Genomic DNA, 18,465 nt, shown 5'->3' on the forward strand with positions numbered 1-18,465 from the left:
GCCAAGTAGAACTATGTCATAAACAATTGGGATTTAATAAATAACTCGGTCTGCTGGAAACTGCTACACTAAGAACTAATACACTGTGAATTCTAAGGTTTCACTTGATTTATGCCAGTTCTTTCTATCTCTCACTCCCTCTCCTGCAAATGCTTTATATGAAAGAAGGCACAAATGTGAAGAAAAATTATTTATAAAATAAAAAGATTTGTATATTATAAAGAAATTAAATTTCCAGAAGAGTGTTTTAATTGTCATCTGCTATAAACATTCTGTTGCATTAAGAGAACTAAGATATGCAATCAGAAATACAAAGCTGCAACTGGTGAAAAGCAGTGTAGTTATTCCATTTCCTAATGCACACAACTATTGCAGACAACAAAACTGATGCTATAGGATTAGGAATTTATTCAGTATATTTCTCATTGAAATCACCCTCCATTTGGAAACAAAATGTTAAGGTCTGTGAGAGGGCGTGAGGCCACTTAAAAATAATATTGTCAGTCACCAAAGAGATGTTCCTGGCTTTCAGCAGCAGTGGGTTCCAAACCTACAAAATCCTCCAGTAACATTTAGTTCCCACCTATTCTCTCCCACTGAGTCCTCCTGAGAAAGATGTCTTCTTGCCCTGCAGATTTCTGGGTTGGTAAACTGAGCAAAATGGTAGTCAAACTCTTTGGACAGCTTGAAGAAACATGAAAATTGGAAGCCACACTTGAAGAAATTCCACACTGTAACATGTGTCCCATGCAGCTCCAAAATTGTGCAGCAACAGGTTTGGGTGAGATTAGAGCCACTTACTTGGCTTGAGCAAACCTTTGGCCAGTGGGTGATTCTTGTGTTGTAAACAATACCTTACTGACAACAGCACTGAGTACACAGGGAGAGGACTTTACCCTTGCTAATTTATTTTAAATATGTTTTTAAGCTGCACAAATGAATTTTCAGATGAGGATTGGCCTTTCCATCTCCATCAGAAAAACAAAACCTGCTTCATCCATAAATTCAAATTGTTTTCCTTCTTTACATAAAACTTGCTAACAAAAATCTGTTCCCTTGGGAATAGTTCTAGAAGATTCCTGATAATGATCACAAGGGATGTTTCCTAGCATTGCCTATTTAATTTTTAATATTCCTACAAATTTCAACTCATCTGTCTCATTTTATCTCAACTGAGACTGTACAAGTAGGTTACAGAAAGCTGTCTGGTGAAACAAAGACGTAACTTAGGACCAGATTCCCTTATTAAAATAATAACAAAAGTAAAATATTGCTTACTACCAGCGAAATATTTTTACATCTATACATAAGGTATAACACTTAATTATTTTAGAAGAGTGAAATTTAGCCTCAACCCCCTGAAACCTGTTGCATACTCAGACATATGAAGCCTCCTTTTGTACCCTCAAGATAAAAAGTTGGCAAGAAAAAATAATGTATGAAGCATGAAAAAAAAAAGGCAAAAACTTGTAAAAGCATTATTTAAAATTAAATTGGTGAACAATTAGGTACGATGGGTCCAGGACTATGAATCTTTCCTAATAAATTATCCACTTGTATTGTGAAAAATCTCTACCCATCTCCTTTAAACTGAAACTACTGAATTTTAGAAGTGCAATTTTTGGAAGTCTACTCAGATTGCAGACAATAAATTGCCATATCTTAAACTTACTAAGCCATTAAGCTCTACTATCACCATGGCACCTATATATACCCAGTGTTGTCTGGATTTGGGAAACCTGTATCTCTCCATGAAGTACTTTCATACTTCAAGTATTCACAATATTCAGCTTGCCTTGATTTTTTTAAAAAAGAGCTTGTGGGGATTTGCAAAAGAATGTTTCTGCTTTGCTTTATATTTTCTTTGAACTTCAATTATGAAGGGAGACGCCCCTCCACACACGCACACACATTTTTCACATCTTTTTGCATTCATTCAGCATTTGATTGAAGAGTTAATTCAGCTCCACTGAACAATGATAGATGTAATGAACAGAAAGGTCTTCCAATGTGAGAGATATTCTTCTCAATTCTTTCTGACAGGCAAGGGATGGTAAATAGACAAAACAGAGTCAAGCTAGGCAGCAAACTTGTAAAAAGAATGACTCTGGTAATGTACAAGGACAGCATGCACATCAATGAATACTTACATAAATGTCTGCACCATAAAATCCATCCTGGTATACAACACTGCAAGGATGCACACACAAAGAAAAACATCCATATTAGTGCATTTCCACATGCAAATGCCACCAACCCCTGCACAGCTGAGGTTAGTCTCTCACAAGAACAGAGGGGAGGGGGAAGGAAGGCACTCTTCACATTGGTTAAGGAGGTTGGTAATAATTATCAGAAGTGAACCTGTAACAAATACATCATCTTATCAAGTATGCCAAATGCTTAGTCAAAGGAAGGCAAAGCATGGCAGGATTGGAAAAGACTTTTGATAAAGTTTGGGGGCGTTTTTCTTCCCCCGTTTTTAGTTTTAAGAAACCACATATTGACAGCGTTTTTTTCTTTCCTATAAAAATTTTCAGTGGGCCAATCCTACATCCAGTTTCAATACCTTAGCAAAAAGCTGACTCTTGAAGTACTACTTTCTTGTCCTACAATTATGCTGACCCTCTGAAATAAAGGGTTACTTCTCATTACCTAGATGGCAAACAAAACACTGCCTAAATTGAACTAGTGAGAGGAGTGGGTGAAATAATTATGCTGGTGTTGTTCTACCCACTAGGTCAAATCTCAATATTCAGTGTACACAGAGGTGAGAGAATCCATAGGTACTGCATTGTTGGCTCGATGCACATTTCCAGTAGTGACAGCAGATCTGTTGAGAATTTCATGGTGCTATTCTTACGAAAAAAAATATTAACTTTGCCTACTTGAGCATTTTACAGCTTTGGCAAACATGCCAGTGGTTCTGAGCTCCCCTGTTTTGGTTGGTTGGATACATTACTACTACTCCTCACAAAAAAATGTGGTAATGTTGCTGCTACCAGTTCACCCAGAGCTGGTCTCATTTCAGCTAAGATCAATCATCAGTGCAAACAGTGAAAGATTCTAAACCCTTCAAGATAAATGACACAGTATGACAAAGACAGCTTAAATGATTACACTAAATAAAACTGGAACTGCACAACAGTGGCCTACCAATTACACCCATTAGGTCATTCCTACAATTTTACATCCATTTGGCAATTCTGCAACTTAAGATTTGTATTTCCAATACCGGAATCAACCCAAGCTGTTTCAAGAGCTAAATATGAGAGCACACAATAGGGTTTTTTTGCAACAATATTCTCAATTTCGGAATACTTTTATCTAGGAATAATAGTTATTACCAAGTTTCTAGCCTAAACCATTTTGCAATTCCAACAAGAATTTTCATGTCAGAAATATAAGTGATCTATTAAGGTCAATGACCAAACCCCACAGGGCTGAGCTGGTATGTGTCAAGTCAGAGTCACTTGAGAAAATCAAATATGCATACATGCACACAGCAACATGGATAAAACCACACTGATGATAAAAGTTTGCTATGGAATAATAATGGGTGAAAACTCAGCTCCACTTAAAGTGGAGTGTCTGCCATTTGTTTCAGTAGGGTCAGACCTTTAGCCACATATTTTCCAATTTACTATGTCTGCAGAGCAAAATACGCAAAACCTGGTCTACACTGGCAGCTTGCAGAGAGCCTGTTATTTACACTGCAGTGTACCTTCATTTTGGTTTTGGTTTGGATGCTCTGATTATTTTAAAACACTCCATGTTTTTCTTTACCTGTGTGCACGTAAGAAATAAAGCATTCCACACGACTGTGAGGAAGGAGCACACAATCATGAACAGCATGGAAGGACTTGGATGAGATGACATAAAAAGAATGCTGAGTTTACTGGAGATGAAGGCCCCACAGCCACAACCCTCGGGTCCTCATATCCCTGTGCCACTCCTGCTGGAGATGGGGGAGGAGTTGGGGGAAGGTGTTTTAGGTTCTACCTCTGTTTATAACCATCTAACTGCATTTCAGTAGGAAATAAATTCATTTTGCAAGTCAAGTCTGTTTTGCCCATGATGGCAGTTGGCAAAAAATGTCCCTGTCTTTATCTGAACCCAGGAGATTTTCCAGCCTCCTTTCTTCCCCTGCACTCTTGAGAAGGGGGAAGGAGAGCACAGCTGGGTGAGGGTCTGGCAGCCAGCCGAGGTCAACCCATCACTGTACATTTAAACATCCTACTCCGAATTGCTACTAAATATTGCTATTCAGAAAATAATGTTTTTGAGAGAGCATGTGTAGAAAGGGAAACTTTTTTCTTCCTCCTCTTGGTGATCTGTGGATATACAGCAAAGATGAATAGGGACTGATAAATTTTTCATTCCTAGGTGCAGCTGGTTGTAATCTTGGACAGGTTCATTCATCCACCTCAGTCTTCCTTCCAGTCATGTACAGACAGAAACTTATTTTGAGTTCTAAATGAAACCACTTCATAAACACTATGCTGAAAAATGTGCCCATCACTAAAATGAGACATATATGCATAACTCCATCATTAAACACGGCCAATATTAAGATGAAGTGACAATCAGGCAAATGAGTCCCTGGACTTGCACTACAAAAAAATATCAGCTGATTTTATCTTATTTCCTCCACATGATCTTGTATTATGACAGTGATAATAAATAAAAACCCTTCTGCTTCTCCTGAACTTTAAGGAAAAGTAATTCTTCACACTTCCATAGGTTTTTCAGAGAATATTTCCTCTATTCAGCGTCCTTGTCATTCATTGATTCCTGACCAAATCTTACCAGGGGAGTCAAATGTATATTCTAACAGCACCCTTCAGGAGAAGGACAAAGTGTAAACCACCAAGAACTATGTTTTGCTTTTCCTTCCTTTAGTGTGTAAGTTTCCAAGGATTTTTTTTTTGTTAATTTGGTTTAATTTGCTTGGCTTATATCCCCCTTTTCTCTCTGAAGCTCTAGGCAGAAAAAAAATGTCTTGAGCATGGGAAGAGACTGAAGGCATCACACAGGGACCCATCTTACAACAGCTCCTTTTACACTTTATATTTAAAAAATTATTTTGGTAGAGAGGTAAATCTTGTGCTCCTTGTAAAACAACACAGTGTTTTCAAATAGCCACATCACTGAAATCTGAATTACTTCACCCAAGGAATGGATATGTTAATGCACTTCCTGGAGGCATTAAAAGAACAACAAATTTGGGGGACTTATTCAGATGTATTTTATTATCTTATTGTGCTAAGGAAAACTCAGAGAAGTGAGAAATCTTGATTTAATAAGAAAATGTGCATCTAAATAATATGTGCATCTAAATAATGGCAATATGTGCATCTAAATAATGGCAATCATTTCCTGAAATTATTTTTCCCTGAATAGGAAACTCTTTCCTCACCAAGTATTATTCATCTGACTTTCATGGGTTTAGCTCCTTTATTTAAGTCTCTGTGTCCTATAATCACTTTTTGTAACTATATTAACATGAACTCTTCACTAGTTTAGATTCCACCTTTACAATATCCTGGGAGAGCTACATTTGTCTTCATTATCATTTTTCTGTCCTCATCTTTCAAAAGGATTGAGTTGAATAATCTATCAATGACATAAAAAGACAGTCTCTTGATTGAACAAACCTTAGCTGAGTAACTTCCCAGCAGCTGAGGGTCCATGGCCCTCAGCCACACACATCCTGCACAGGGCAATGCACCCAACCTTAAGCCCATCCAGAGCGATGGATTCAGGGGAACAAATGGGCATCACACCCCTGATGTGCTTCCTTGGCACAGGAACCGTCACAGTTCACCATCACCTCTCAAGAACAACTACAAGAAAGCAGCCAAGGAACAAGAGTTCTCTGTTTTCTGATTGCTGGGAGGGTCACCCTCACTGTCCTACACTGTCCAGCTCTTGGTCTGGAAATCACCTTTTACACGAACCCTTCAATCTAAGGCCTTCATGAGACAAATGATAGAAGAGATGCAACTACAGCCTTGTTTAAACCAAAGGCAGAATTAAAGCAACACCTTTCAACACTCTAACAACACAGTTTTAAGTGTTGTAAACATAGAATTGAAACTCTTGTAAGAGGCAGCTTCAACTTTCTAAAATGTTCTCTAATTCAAGTTTCTTGCCTTTCCAGTTTCAGCATTTTCTGCCATGGACAAGTTAAATCATCTGCTTTGGGAAACTGACTGAGGGCATTGCTGCAGAGAACAAAGCTGGCAGACATGAATCAATATGTGCTGGCAAAAACCACTTTTTGTTCCAACAATTGCACGTACACAGAGTCCTAAGTAAGAGGAAGTTTACGTGAGCCCAAGGAAATATAGTGGGAAAAACCCATAACAACCAGAGGAGATATAGTAGCTCATACTAATCTTCTTAAATTTAGAATTCAGAATAAGGGTTGGAAAATAAAGCTGTATTTTCATTTTGAATCAGTTAGCAAGTAGCACTTGAGAATGTTTATTTTAACAAGGGGAACAAGTTTCTGAATAGTCTCTGTTATTTCTCCTCCACACTCCCCACAAATTCTCAATTCTATTTAGGGTTGGGTTTGGGGTTTTTTTTAACTGTTCTTTTCAAACAGAAAAAAGCATCTTGCTTCCCCCTGCTTTCCCAGGAAAGACAGCAGAGGAGGAGATACAGACTGAAAGGTAATTCTCTGTTAGCTTCATCAGAACTGAAAGGAGCAGACAGGAAATGTGAAGACAAAGTCATCACACACTAAACGTGTGAAGAATTTAAGGCAAAGGATACTGAAACAGAAAGGCTTCTCATTAGTTTCACTACTCCTGCTACCTACTACTGCTCTACTACCTGATATACTGTGACACTGGGTTTTCTTGACAACGGATTAAAGATCTCTTGTTTCCCTCTCCTGCTGCATCATTTGAGTTTAAGCTCTCCATGCAGTGTAGACCTCCAAACTCTAAATTTCAGCATTCAGTATTCTCACACAAACCAAGCTTTACTCCTCATTTCAGTGTCAGTGGGGTTTTATGGTACATACATTACTTACACATAGTTATAAGTAAGCTGCGCATTCTCATATTTCAAGGCATTAGAGATGATGCCACAGATGCTAAAAGTGAAGTACTTTCCATGAGCTAATAAACAAGATGACATCTCAAGGAATTAGTGAAATGTCTCACTCAGAAGTAAAGGATCCATTAATTATTGGGGTAGTGCCATGTGTCTCATGAACAGTAATTCCATTTTTAAATGACACATTTTAAAGCACATGTGCTGTTCTTTTATTTATAAGAAAAAATGGCCTTAAATATGGTTATACCCAACAATTTCTGTCAGACCTAGCAAACCTGCCTGCTGCTCCCCAGTAAGTGGGAGGCACAGCAGAAGGCACCTTTTAATAGGAACCACCATAACTCATCCTGCCTTATGACCACAAGACCTAGAGGTTAGATCAAGATCTAAGGTTAATGAAATAAAAAAAAGTAAACAAAGGTCATTGCAATCTCCAGCTTTATATTTTGCAACTACACATAGGTTCCTTCTTGAAAAGAAATATTTTTCTAACTAAACAGTGATGGAATTTAATGTAAATTTATTATTAAAATTATATCTGTCATTAGAGAAAATAATTGTCTTTTTTTTTTTTTTTAATGACTGAAAATACTTAAGAAACTGTTTACTTGACTGTAAGGCTGGGCTCCTTCCTTGAGTGAAAAATAAGAAATTTCTACTAAATTAATTGCAAAAGAGCATTCAAAACTTATTCCATTTTTCTTATCAACAAATGATATTCCAAGTTGTTTGCTTCCTTCTCTAAGCTGATTGATTCTCCGTGATCTCTTTATTATCTCAGTAATTTCCCTTGACTTCTATTCACGTTGTGACTGAAAACCACATTCTCAATTTATTTTCATTGATTAAGGATTTTTTTTCTGATGGAAATTCCTTACTGCTTCTTTGATGGGTCACAGGACAGAATAGCTGAGCAGAGAACAAAGTATCACACAGAAATTCCACGTTACACTCTTGTATCAGTGAAGATACCAACATGACATCTAATATGCCAGGCCAAAGAAATTATGGCAGAATAAAGCTTTATTACCCCAGCTGTGGATCAGTGCAACAGAGATATGTATAATGTCCATACTGATCCATGAATTACTAAAGTGGGCAATTCAGAAAGCAGGGCCTTCCTGTAAAGCACAGGTGGATGGAGAAAATTAAATATCTGAACTAAGACCTACATGAATTAAGACTGGGCTTAGTCATTGCAAACTTTTGCAGTTTCAAATGATGTTTTCTGGCAAGGTGAGCCCTAGATTAGCAAGGGCTCCTCTCAGACAGCTGGAAGCCATCAGAGCAATGAGGTGATGGGACCTGTGACCGGTGCAATGCACGGCTCCCTCTGAAGCCAGATTTGGCACGAGCATGAAGGGAATGAGCTTCAGCCAACCGGTCAAACCACCCTGCAGAGGAGTGTGAGAGTGCTGAGCTGACCTCTTGGAAACCAGTTCAAGTTGGAGCACTGCTGGGCCTGACTGCAAGACTTCTGTACTGACTTACAGCAGGAGTTCTCTGTGCTTACACATCTAACTTACTGCTGAAGATGCTGACAATCAGCAGTACCATTACATGAGGATATATATGTGCTACACTTGGAAATGTAATTCTTTCTACTGAGTCACTGAACTAATTATAATAATGTGTGTACCACACATGTATACACATAGAGCACCCATGTGTAGCCTCTAAAATTAAGGCAAATTTAAGTTACTTATTAGTAAGGAACTATTTACTCATTTTGCAAATACTAACCAAAAAATATTGTCCAATCCAAAAACTGTCACACACAGCTGGTAATTATTTTCTTATATGCCTTTATGACTTTGTATTTAACTAAGGTGTGATGTTAATGGCATCATGAAACTGAGTGGCCCACCTTGTTATCTCACTACATATTGCACTCTATGTTCAAATTGAGTAATTTATTTTTAAACAAGGTAGAGATGGAGAGTCTGCTTTCTTTAGATGCAGTATCCATTTGGTAGCTGAGGAATTCTGATTGAAATCTGAATGCAGGGCATGCTAAGCTTGCTTCCTTCATCACCATGTACAAATGCCTGGACTGACTCTAACTGAGAGTATGGCAACTATAGGATAACTTTGGTGGGACACCATCCTTGCCCAAAGGTTACTCAGGCAAACTTCAGAAAAGAGTCTGTTCCTCCAGTAGAAGCAATACTGTTTTGCTTAATAACCGACACAAAACACTCAAATGAAATCACAGAATACACTTTTACAAAATAACCCGGTTCTGTGGCATCATTTTTATACTAGTTTTTAGAACACTTTATTTCTTTGAGATGATCACTCCCCAACATGAGGAATGGTCAACGTGACTTTCTTATATATCCCTGAAAACTCAGCCCAAAGGGAGCCAAGGAGCTGCTGAATGGGATTTTAGTGAGGGCAGGGAGAGATAAAGAGGGGGGGAGAGAGACAGACAGATCACCTTCTCTCACTGCCTGTGCCAACCCTTCCTGATGCCTTTCCAGAAAGATCCAGCAGCTCTGTAGAGAGGTAGTGGCAAAACAACTTTAAGGTTTTATGACAAAATATTACTCTGGCCTGGGATCTGCTAAGTTTTTTGATTTTCCAGATTTTCCAATTTCTTAATAGCTGAAAATCTTTTGCCAGTGTTATTAGGGGTTCTAAGTATGACATGCAGCATACAAAGCCTTTCTGTGACAGCCTTTGCAGTGCTTCAGGAGAATTTGTTTCTTCTTCCTTTCCCCTAAAAATATACATAAAACCCAAACAATCTTCTGAAATAAAGAAGATTATAGAGTCTCTAGAAATTAATACTATAAACTCCTCTTCTTGGTTCTTTAGTTGGTTCCTTACTACTTGGTTTTAGTAAATGCAGATCACCGACAGTGAAATCTTAAGGCATTATTTAAGCAAACAAAACCCATGGTCCTAAGAGAAGCACCCCAGATTTCTATCATGGCGAAGATGGCAACTACAAAAACTAAGCAAACTGCAATTAAAAAAAAAAAAAAATATATATATATATCTATAAATACAGCACTAAGCTTTTGAGTGCAGAGAACTTTCAGCAGGCGATTTGAAGAAAAAGAAGTTAACTCGATCCAACCTCCTTAATAACCAGATGTTTGCAATCATCAAAAATATACCTTTAGCCGAAACAATCTCTCTGTTCCAGAGCGCTCCGTTTGCAGGAGCATTTACATAACAATATGTGACATCTGAAATGCTTAAGGCCACCAAGCATGGCAGTACAAATTACAGTCATTTTTCAAGCCGCTGTGCGAGGCGCCGGTGCCGGGCAGGCACGACCCGCATGCAGCAGGGCCGGGAACCGTGCCCAGGCTCCCGGGATCCATGCTGAGCCAGAGGTGAGGGAAGCCGAGCTCCTTACCCGCCGTAGGCTGGAATGGGAGGAGGGGGAGCTGCTGCACGGAACGTGTTGTACACTGTGCGACCTCGGCCTCGTAGGTGGGCACCTCTGTACGCAGCAGCTGCAGTCGCAGCAGGGTAGGGAAATCCTGGCACTGCAGAGGGAAAAAACAGAGGTTAACGCGCGATGTCCGTGTTCCGAAGCAAGCAGTGGGGTTGTGGTTATAGAAAAGCTTGCCTGTAGCTGGACGAGGGAGTCGCCAAAGTCTTTTAAGTCATCTTTTCACACAAATCTCTGCATGCAAACAGCAGGCAGCAAACTGGGAATTTGGATGGCAGTGTCATATATGGATCGGAGTTTCTCAGAAGACACTATTAAAAAGAGCGTTGACTGGTTCAGCCAACACTGCTACCAGGAGACTCCTGAGGTCCAAGTTCAGGCTCAAATTTATAATGTCAGAGATACTTGCATCACATTATTGGATCTGTCTTCTAAAGTCAGCCCTGTTTTGAGTGGGGCTGAGACATTAGAGACTTAGGTGACCTCAAGTCATCTAAATTATCCACTGGTTTTGCCAATTGAACAGAGCCTTGCTTTTGCTCAAGAGTTGATTATGAACTGGCTCTTAATTGTGCAATAATGGAAAGAGTTTTCCCTCTCTTTTCTCTTTTTTTTGGGCTTGCACCACGTACATAACTGTACCTTTTATTCCTTCAAAGGCAAGACTTGCATATTTTAGGAATACATCTGAATCCAGGTAATATTCAGACCAAATAGAAATAACTTAATATATAACAAAGAAATTAACTCAGACATTTTAGTATTGTCATCGGAACTGTGAACATTAATTACCATTCCATGTGAGACTTAAAATATTTTAATCAAAAAACTGAAATCAAGAAATCAAACATTAATGCAGTATTAGAGGTTTTTGTTCTGTAAAACTTCTCTCTTGAGAAGTTCTGTAAAACATCTCTTGATAACTTTTTAATTGAACGAATAATAATAAAACATCAAAACAACAAACAAAATTTCCCACTTTGCTTTCTCTGCCAGTTTTTTTAAGCAGTACTTTGTACATATATTGCGTGTCAACATTACAACAGGTATTTCTTGAATGAATCCATCAGTGAGACAGATAAAAATCAAATCCAGCTCTGTTGGCACTCAGCTTACATCAGATGTACTTCACTGTGTTGAATTCTTTTTTTCAATATGTAAATAAAGAAATGAAACAAACATTGCTTAGCAAAGCTCTAATAAAAAGCAAGCAAATGGAAATACTGATGTATAAAAAAATTCAAATCTGAAATATGCATTTATTTCAGTCTTCATTGAGCATCAAATTTTAAAGAAGCCTTGAACCTTGAAAAAAAGAAAATGAAAAAATTCACAACTTTTAGGCCTTTCTGGCTGAACATGTGAAGGCAAACACTGTAATTATGGTGATTTCTCTATTACTGCCTTTCTGCTGTAGCTTTGGGGCTTTGCTAGGTCCCTCACACTGACAAAAAGGTTACACAGTAATTCTGCTAAGACTTACATGTCTGTGATACAACATAAACCAATCTTATGGCAATACAAATAAATTAGATCTGTCTCAGAAAGTACAAATACCATATTTTATAAGGAATATGAAATGAATGTGTCAAAATCAGAGAGATGAACTTGCAGAACTTGATATTCTGTTGATAATCTGCAAGCAACTGCATTTAAGAATTCTTAAAGGAATTGTACTGGAAAACATCTCTCTTAAGGAAAAACAACATATACAATGTATATGTGAAATTTGGATGCTGTAAGTACTTTGTATATTCAATAAGATTGAGTATGGACTGGTGTAAATACAGTAGTGACAGAATTATGACCTTCTGTTGGAACCACTTAACTGTTGTCCTTTTCCTTTCCAAGTATACAGCCTTGTATAAAAATTAATGCAATATGCAAAGGAAAATGCAAAAGATAATTTTACATAACGTTCAAAGAAACTAGAGACCTACACACTCCCTCCAGTCTTACAACTTTTCTTTGGGCATCCAGCTTTTGCTCCTTCCCAAACAGAGTTATTGGACTAGTTATCTTTGTGTAAGTGATGTTCAGCTGTAGTCTGCCTGCCATAGAAAAATCACTCCTTTCCAACTAATAGGCATTTCTAGAAGTTTCTCCAATAAATTGATAGTCAATTTGTGTCTTAAAAAAACAAAAATGAAACTAAATAAATAAAAAGAAACAAACCCAACAAACCAGTGCTGAGAAGAGTTTGCTTAGGCAAATGGACTTGAGAGAATGGCCAGGAAAAATTGGTATCTGAAATGGTGGACATGTCAAATGATAAACTATAGTCTTTAGGGACACTCTCAAACTGTCAAAATTAAGAGAGATTTCTCTGACCTAAATAGCAATTACGAAAAAAAAAAAAAAAATCAGTCTTACAACCTTAGAGTTTCTTCACTTGCATCTGTAGCTTTCTAACTATTGATAGAAAACAGACTTCCACGAGAAGAACAGAAGTGGTAGAGAAAATCCAGCTAACCCCAAAACAGCCTAAGCTCAAGCAACGTAAGATATGAAATACCATCCTGGGCTTGCAAGACATGGCCTGGAAAGCCCTGCCCAGAGATCTGTTACCGTAATTAATTCCTTGTAATGAACACCTACATTTGGCAATAGTTACAGCAGTTGTCCTAAGCAATCTTTTTGCAGTAAAATGTTCTGTTGAAATTAATTCCCAACTAACTCCTGCATACGGCCACACCCCTCACACGTGTGGGAAGACTGGGCCTATCTCTTGGTTTCTGGAAGAAATGAATAAATATAAGTCTAATTAAAACCAACTGGAATTGCTGGGAGACACTGAGGATATGCCTCTGTGAAAGAATGAACTTCTAATGTGGCGAACATTTTTTCCTTTGAATTGTACCATTCAATCCAGCTTTCATACAGACATATTAAAATATATATTTTGCAACAATTGAGCATTTATCCTAAATTCTCTTTATTCTTCACAGTCACAGTCGCACTTTGGAAAGAATTACAAGGTGGGTCACTGACTTTAAATATCTGGCAGTGAATGCTTTCCCCAAAAAAAGTCACTGGAAAAGCAGAGCACCCCATCAATGATTGAGTCAGAAACAATTTTTTTTAAAAGAGTTACATTTTGATGAGGAAAAAAGGCTTTCTCTTAACAAAGGAGGAGAAGGAGGAAGAAAACTGAGATAGCAGGGAGAGTCACTTAGGCCATAAGAGTTTACCAAATCCAAGACCTGTATGGGAGGCTCAGTCATGGGAGATGCTAAGACAAGATAGTGATTTTTTTCATCATTTTCAAAGGATCTGCAACACAAAGGATGCGTTGGAATGAGAAGCCTGAAGTAATGTAATTGTTTTGCTACGCTTGCCTTGCATTGTTCTCTCAATAAAGTCACAGAGCATAAAATGTCTAAAGTAAAACAAAGCACTAAAAAACTTGAAGATGCAATTAGTAGAAGGCAGAGCAGTGATTGGCAGTTCTGTCATGAAGAGGATCAGACATGATAGAAACTAAACATGGGACTAAGAGTAGCCTTGCAAGCTCTTACAATCAAGTGAGGTCTAACAGTTGAGTTTATACATAACAGAATCTTATCCATCCCAAAAATTGCTTTGGGTCCATCTGAAAATCAGAGTATCTGAAAACACATTTCTATTGTCAGGTAGTAATGTCAGAGATTAAGGTAAGAGGTAAAATAATCAACAGATTTTGTCGCCCTGGATTTGAGTTCAGAAAAAACCCCATTATGCTCCTTCAGTCCAGCTGAGAAATCAGATAGGTAGGAATATGTAATAACTACAGAATTTATTTTGCTACCAACTTTTTAATATCCTCACCCCAAAATAACCAGCGCAAGTGGCAGCATTAGAACACAACTGAAGAATGGACTTCATAAAAAGAGTTTTATGAAAAGAGCTGTCCCATCAGGAAGCATTAAATGCTATTAACCAGTCCCAAAAGTAATGAATATAGTAGCCAGGAGGGGTAGGGGTTTTAATGACTTACAGTTTGTAGGTCAACCTTCCTTAGTGCCTCAGTGCCAAACTGCTGAAACTCAGTCAGTGAAAATGCTATTATAATGGGGTTGAAAATATGTTTGACTCTCAGCAGGGAAGCATCTGAGCCCACTTCTAAGCAAAAGTAGCTTAAATTCATCAAAGTAATTTGATGACTGGAATTCTTCTGATCTGTGACAGAGAAAAGGCAGATTTCTCCAAGTGCACATTGATGATAGGAGGTGATAACATGAGGTTATAAAGACTTTTCTAAGGACAATATATAATCAAACATCAAGCCATTGAAAACAATTTACATTTTCATCTAATGGCCCCATCCATTCTATATTCATTCAGCTATTCAAATATGAATGAGATTACAACAGCAACCACAAAACTCAGTTCCTACAGTCACTCTGCAATTTTACTTCTTCAAATTAAAAAAATTAGAGTATAAATAATATGCTGTAGAAATCCTTGGCTTTGCTCAATATAATTATCCAAAATCCTACAAATCATCTACTATAGCCTAAATGAAAATAAAATTTTAAAATAAAATTATTACAATGAATATTGTCTACAAATTTTTCTCTTCTTACACTTTGTAAACATGGAATCACTGTCAGGAACTTCAGTTTAGATCTCAAATATGAAATATGGCCAGCAAATTGCCACATTTAAGCAAATAAAAAGGCTTTTGGAATTAACATGGTACCATGGATTCATGGTAGTATATCAGCAAAATATAGGTAACAAATGATTTTACAGAAAAAGCAAATATGAGCATAAGGAAGAAAAACTTAATCTTTGAGTTCACAGACGAAGTTTAATCAAACGTTAATTTGTCCCAGAAGATGTAATATGAGCATTTGTTTTACGAATTTTTCATTGAATGAACATGAGAGGAAGGTGCACTTTGTAGGCACCATATCTCAACACAGGCCTGGGAAAACAAAGACTGAAGGAACAATGAAAAGCTTGAGTTCTCAAACAGAGGAATATAACCTGGCAAAAAATACTTAAGGGTTATACACTGCGTATTAAAGTTTTAAAGCTTTGGGATAGATGAAAGAGCAGCAGATGCAAAAAACAACAGGGGGCAGATTTTGTATCAAAGACATAAAAATATACAGCCACTTTAATGGGCAATTATTCTTCACATTTGTGCTGCGGTTTGAATTTGTATGAGGGTGCCATATGCCCCAAGAAAGGTGTGCCATCAAAATAGATGAGCAGATCTACCTCTCATCACTCCTAATCTCTCCTCCTCTGCACAGAGTAGCAGGTCATCTGCCACCAAGAGTTTGCAAATGTTTTATGGTGAAGAATTTTAATGTTACATCGTGTTTGAATCAGTTTATCGCTAATTTACTGCGGCGCAGTTTAACTGCTAGAAAGACAGGGAGACACATTTACATTATTCCCATGGTTCAGGAGGATTCCCGTTGAGGAAACACAATAAATTAAAAACAAAGAGAAATAATGGGTAGCATGCTGAGAAAGGCTAAGCAGAATAATCTATATGATATTATCTGAGATTTCAGGAACAGAATCAGCAGTTTATCCCAATGTGTGCTGTGTTTTCCCTTCACTGTAATAGTAATAAGTATTATTAAGTGACATTCTTTGAAAGAATTATAAACACTGTGCTAAAGAGGATTTGTGCATTTAAATACACAGACCAAAGCACACTGCAAGCAAAATGTAAGCTCTGTTAACACAGATTTTAACATGAAAAGGTATTTAAATGACATATAAATATATGTACATAAACACACTTCAAATTCAGGGTAAAAAAAAAAAATCTTTAGAAAGTTCACAGTGTTTAAAATTAGCAGGCTGAAAATACATTTCTCCACCTGTCACTGTTGTGAGATGATTTTCCCTGGGTTCTAGTTGTGAATTAACTGCATTCAAAGTAAATTTCCCATACGCATCAAACACAGTCACAACTGGTCACTTCTACTTCTTTCTTTCACAAGCTATTTATTTTTTGAACCATACTTAAAATCATGGAATTATTATTTCCTTACTATTGTGGAAAAATACATGCCAGTATAATACACTGTTGTTTAGGAATGAATAAATCTGTACTTTGGAGAAACCCCTACTTATAGGACATTCTCATTTGAAATGCATTAAAAAGGAAAACAAAAATCTCTAATTAATGTACAAGTCTAATCACCATTCTCCACATGGAAGATTAATTTTTCACTGTTCATTTGCTCAGTGTAATCTCAAAACTGACATAACAGAAAAAGCAATGGCCTATAAATCTGCTCTCATTTGTTTCTTTAATATTCATATTCCATTGAACTACAGCTGCTTGTTGCTGCAGTCTATTACAACATGCAAAACTGTCGATAAAAATATTATGAAAGGCAAGATGTGTTTCTTCATGGCTCTGTGTGCCATTTATTTGGAAAAAAATAACAACAAATGACTCATGGATTGTCCCTTAGTTTGCTGCACGCTGGGCGATTAGTGATTAATTACCTTACTGCAAATTGACATGGCACAAGGAAATTGACACAGCTCTGATTAATTAACTTTTTTATGCAAGACAGTTACTTACAAAACACTGCACACTGTAATTGAATCCCTTTACACAACACTACTGCATTAAGTTTCCCGTCAAATCCAAATTAGCACCAAATTTCACATAAATTTGGTGAAACTTTTTATACTGACATATCAGTAAATATTTCTAGAAAGGGACAGACAACTGCTTTAAAAAACTGCCTTCAAATATTTCAGCCTCAGACATGGGAAGAATCATATTTTTAGATTTTTCCATACCAAACTGTAATCAAATGCACACAAAAAACCATAACCTAAATATTTCAGTAAAAAGCAACCTACCATTTAATGTGCTTATCCCTATGTTAAATTATAGCGAGACACTTAACTGTTCAAACAAAACACTTCATTTGGTTATCGTAAAGTTGCTCTCAGATCTAATTGATCTATTATTTCAATGACTTCCATATACTGTCTCCTTTGCAACTATTTAAAGTCCATATGGAACTATTCTTTTTGTTTCATCTCTTCTCATGTACCAATAAACAATCCACTATTGGTTTCAATATATATTGAATGCTACCATGATATGCCATTCATTTATAACCTTCTGAGCAAAATCTTGACACCCAAGCCTGGAAAGTGTCTCATCTTCCTGCCTAAGCTTTTTCCCTGTGACTGGTCACTGGCACAGGTGTCCAGAGGGGCTGTAGGATCTCCATCCTTGGAGATATTCACAAGCTGTTTGAGCGTGGTCCTGGATAGCCTGCTCGAGGCTCTGCTGCTGGAGCAGGGGGTGGACAACATGGTCTCCAGAGCTCCTTCCAACCTCAGCCACTCAGATTCAGTCATTTGGTGATTCTGCGGTTATCAGAAGTTCCCTTATACCTCATCTTCTTTAACTGGCACATGCAGCCGCCTGACATCACCCTAACACATCAAGGGGTTTCCAAGAACAAGCAGAAGAAAATGGAGGACATGAAGGGATACAAAGGAACAGCTAAGATGACTGAATACTCTTTTGTAAAGCTATGTAATGACAACAACATACACCTTTGAATTTAAAAAAAAGCTCTGAGTGGTGGTTAAATTACTTATGATGTACTGAAAATCAAAATGAGAGTACTGCATAGCTGAAATTACAAATAGTTGAGGTACAAGGAATAGTTGGCTTTTCACAAAAGAAATGACTAACAAAGAAGAAAAAGCTCAGGATGTAAAAACAAAGCACCCAGGCCATAAAGGAAAAGAAACAGTAGAGATCAGAGAAGACACGTTTGATCTTAAATTAAAGAGCAATCTTCAAATACAGATGATCAAAGTGATCAATATCTTGTCTAGTGTTCCCAGTTATTGGACAGCTATAAGTTTCAAGCAAATGGAAGAAATCCCGTGTCTAACAAAGCACCATTTCCGAGACAAAGGAAAAAGGCCATGGTTGTGGAAAGCTGGATGAAGAGTAGCACTGCTATAAAGAGATGACAAAAATTAGTGATTTGAGT

At 37.4% G+C, this 18,465-nt stretch overlaps 1 protein-coding gene across 28 annotated transcripts in view; it reads right to left on the reverse strand.

Moving 5' to 3' along the window:
- The window catches only part of RBFOX1 (RNA binding fox-1 homolog 1), a 1,110,759-nt gene that overhangs the window by 36,884 nt on the left and 1,055,410 nt on the right, over nt 1–18,465 (reverse strand). For 25 of the 28 annotated variants that reach the window (XM_042037784.1, XM_042037778.1, XM_042037788.1 and 22 more), the window contains 2 exons: nt 10,439–10,571; nt 2,151–2,190 (listed from right to left, as the gene is read on the reverse strand). In XM_042037784.1, coding sequence (XP_041893718.1) covers nt 2,151–2,190; nt 10,439–10,571 — 173 coding nt within the window. The remainder of the gene's footprint in view (nt 1–2,150; nt 2,191–10,438; nt 10,572–18,465) is intronic. The other 3 variants (XM_042037786.1, XM_042037785.1, XM_042037782.1) reach the window with 1 other exon arrangement.

Source organism: Corvus kubaryi, unplaced genomic scaffold (assembly GCF_017639235.1).
Source record: "Corvus kubaryi isolate FWS band 111438036 unplaced genomic scaffold, C.kubaryi_AGA036_p1.0 37387, whole genome shotgun sequence".
In the NCBI taxonomy this organism is placed as follows: Eukaryota; Metazoa; Chordata; class Aves; order Passeriformes; family Corvidae; genus Corvus; species Corvus kubaryi.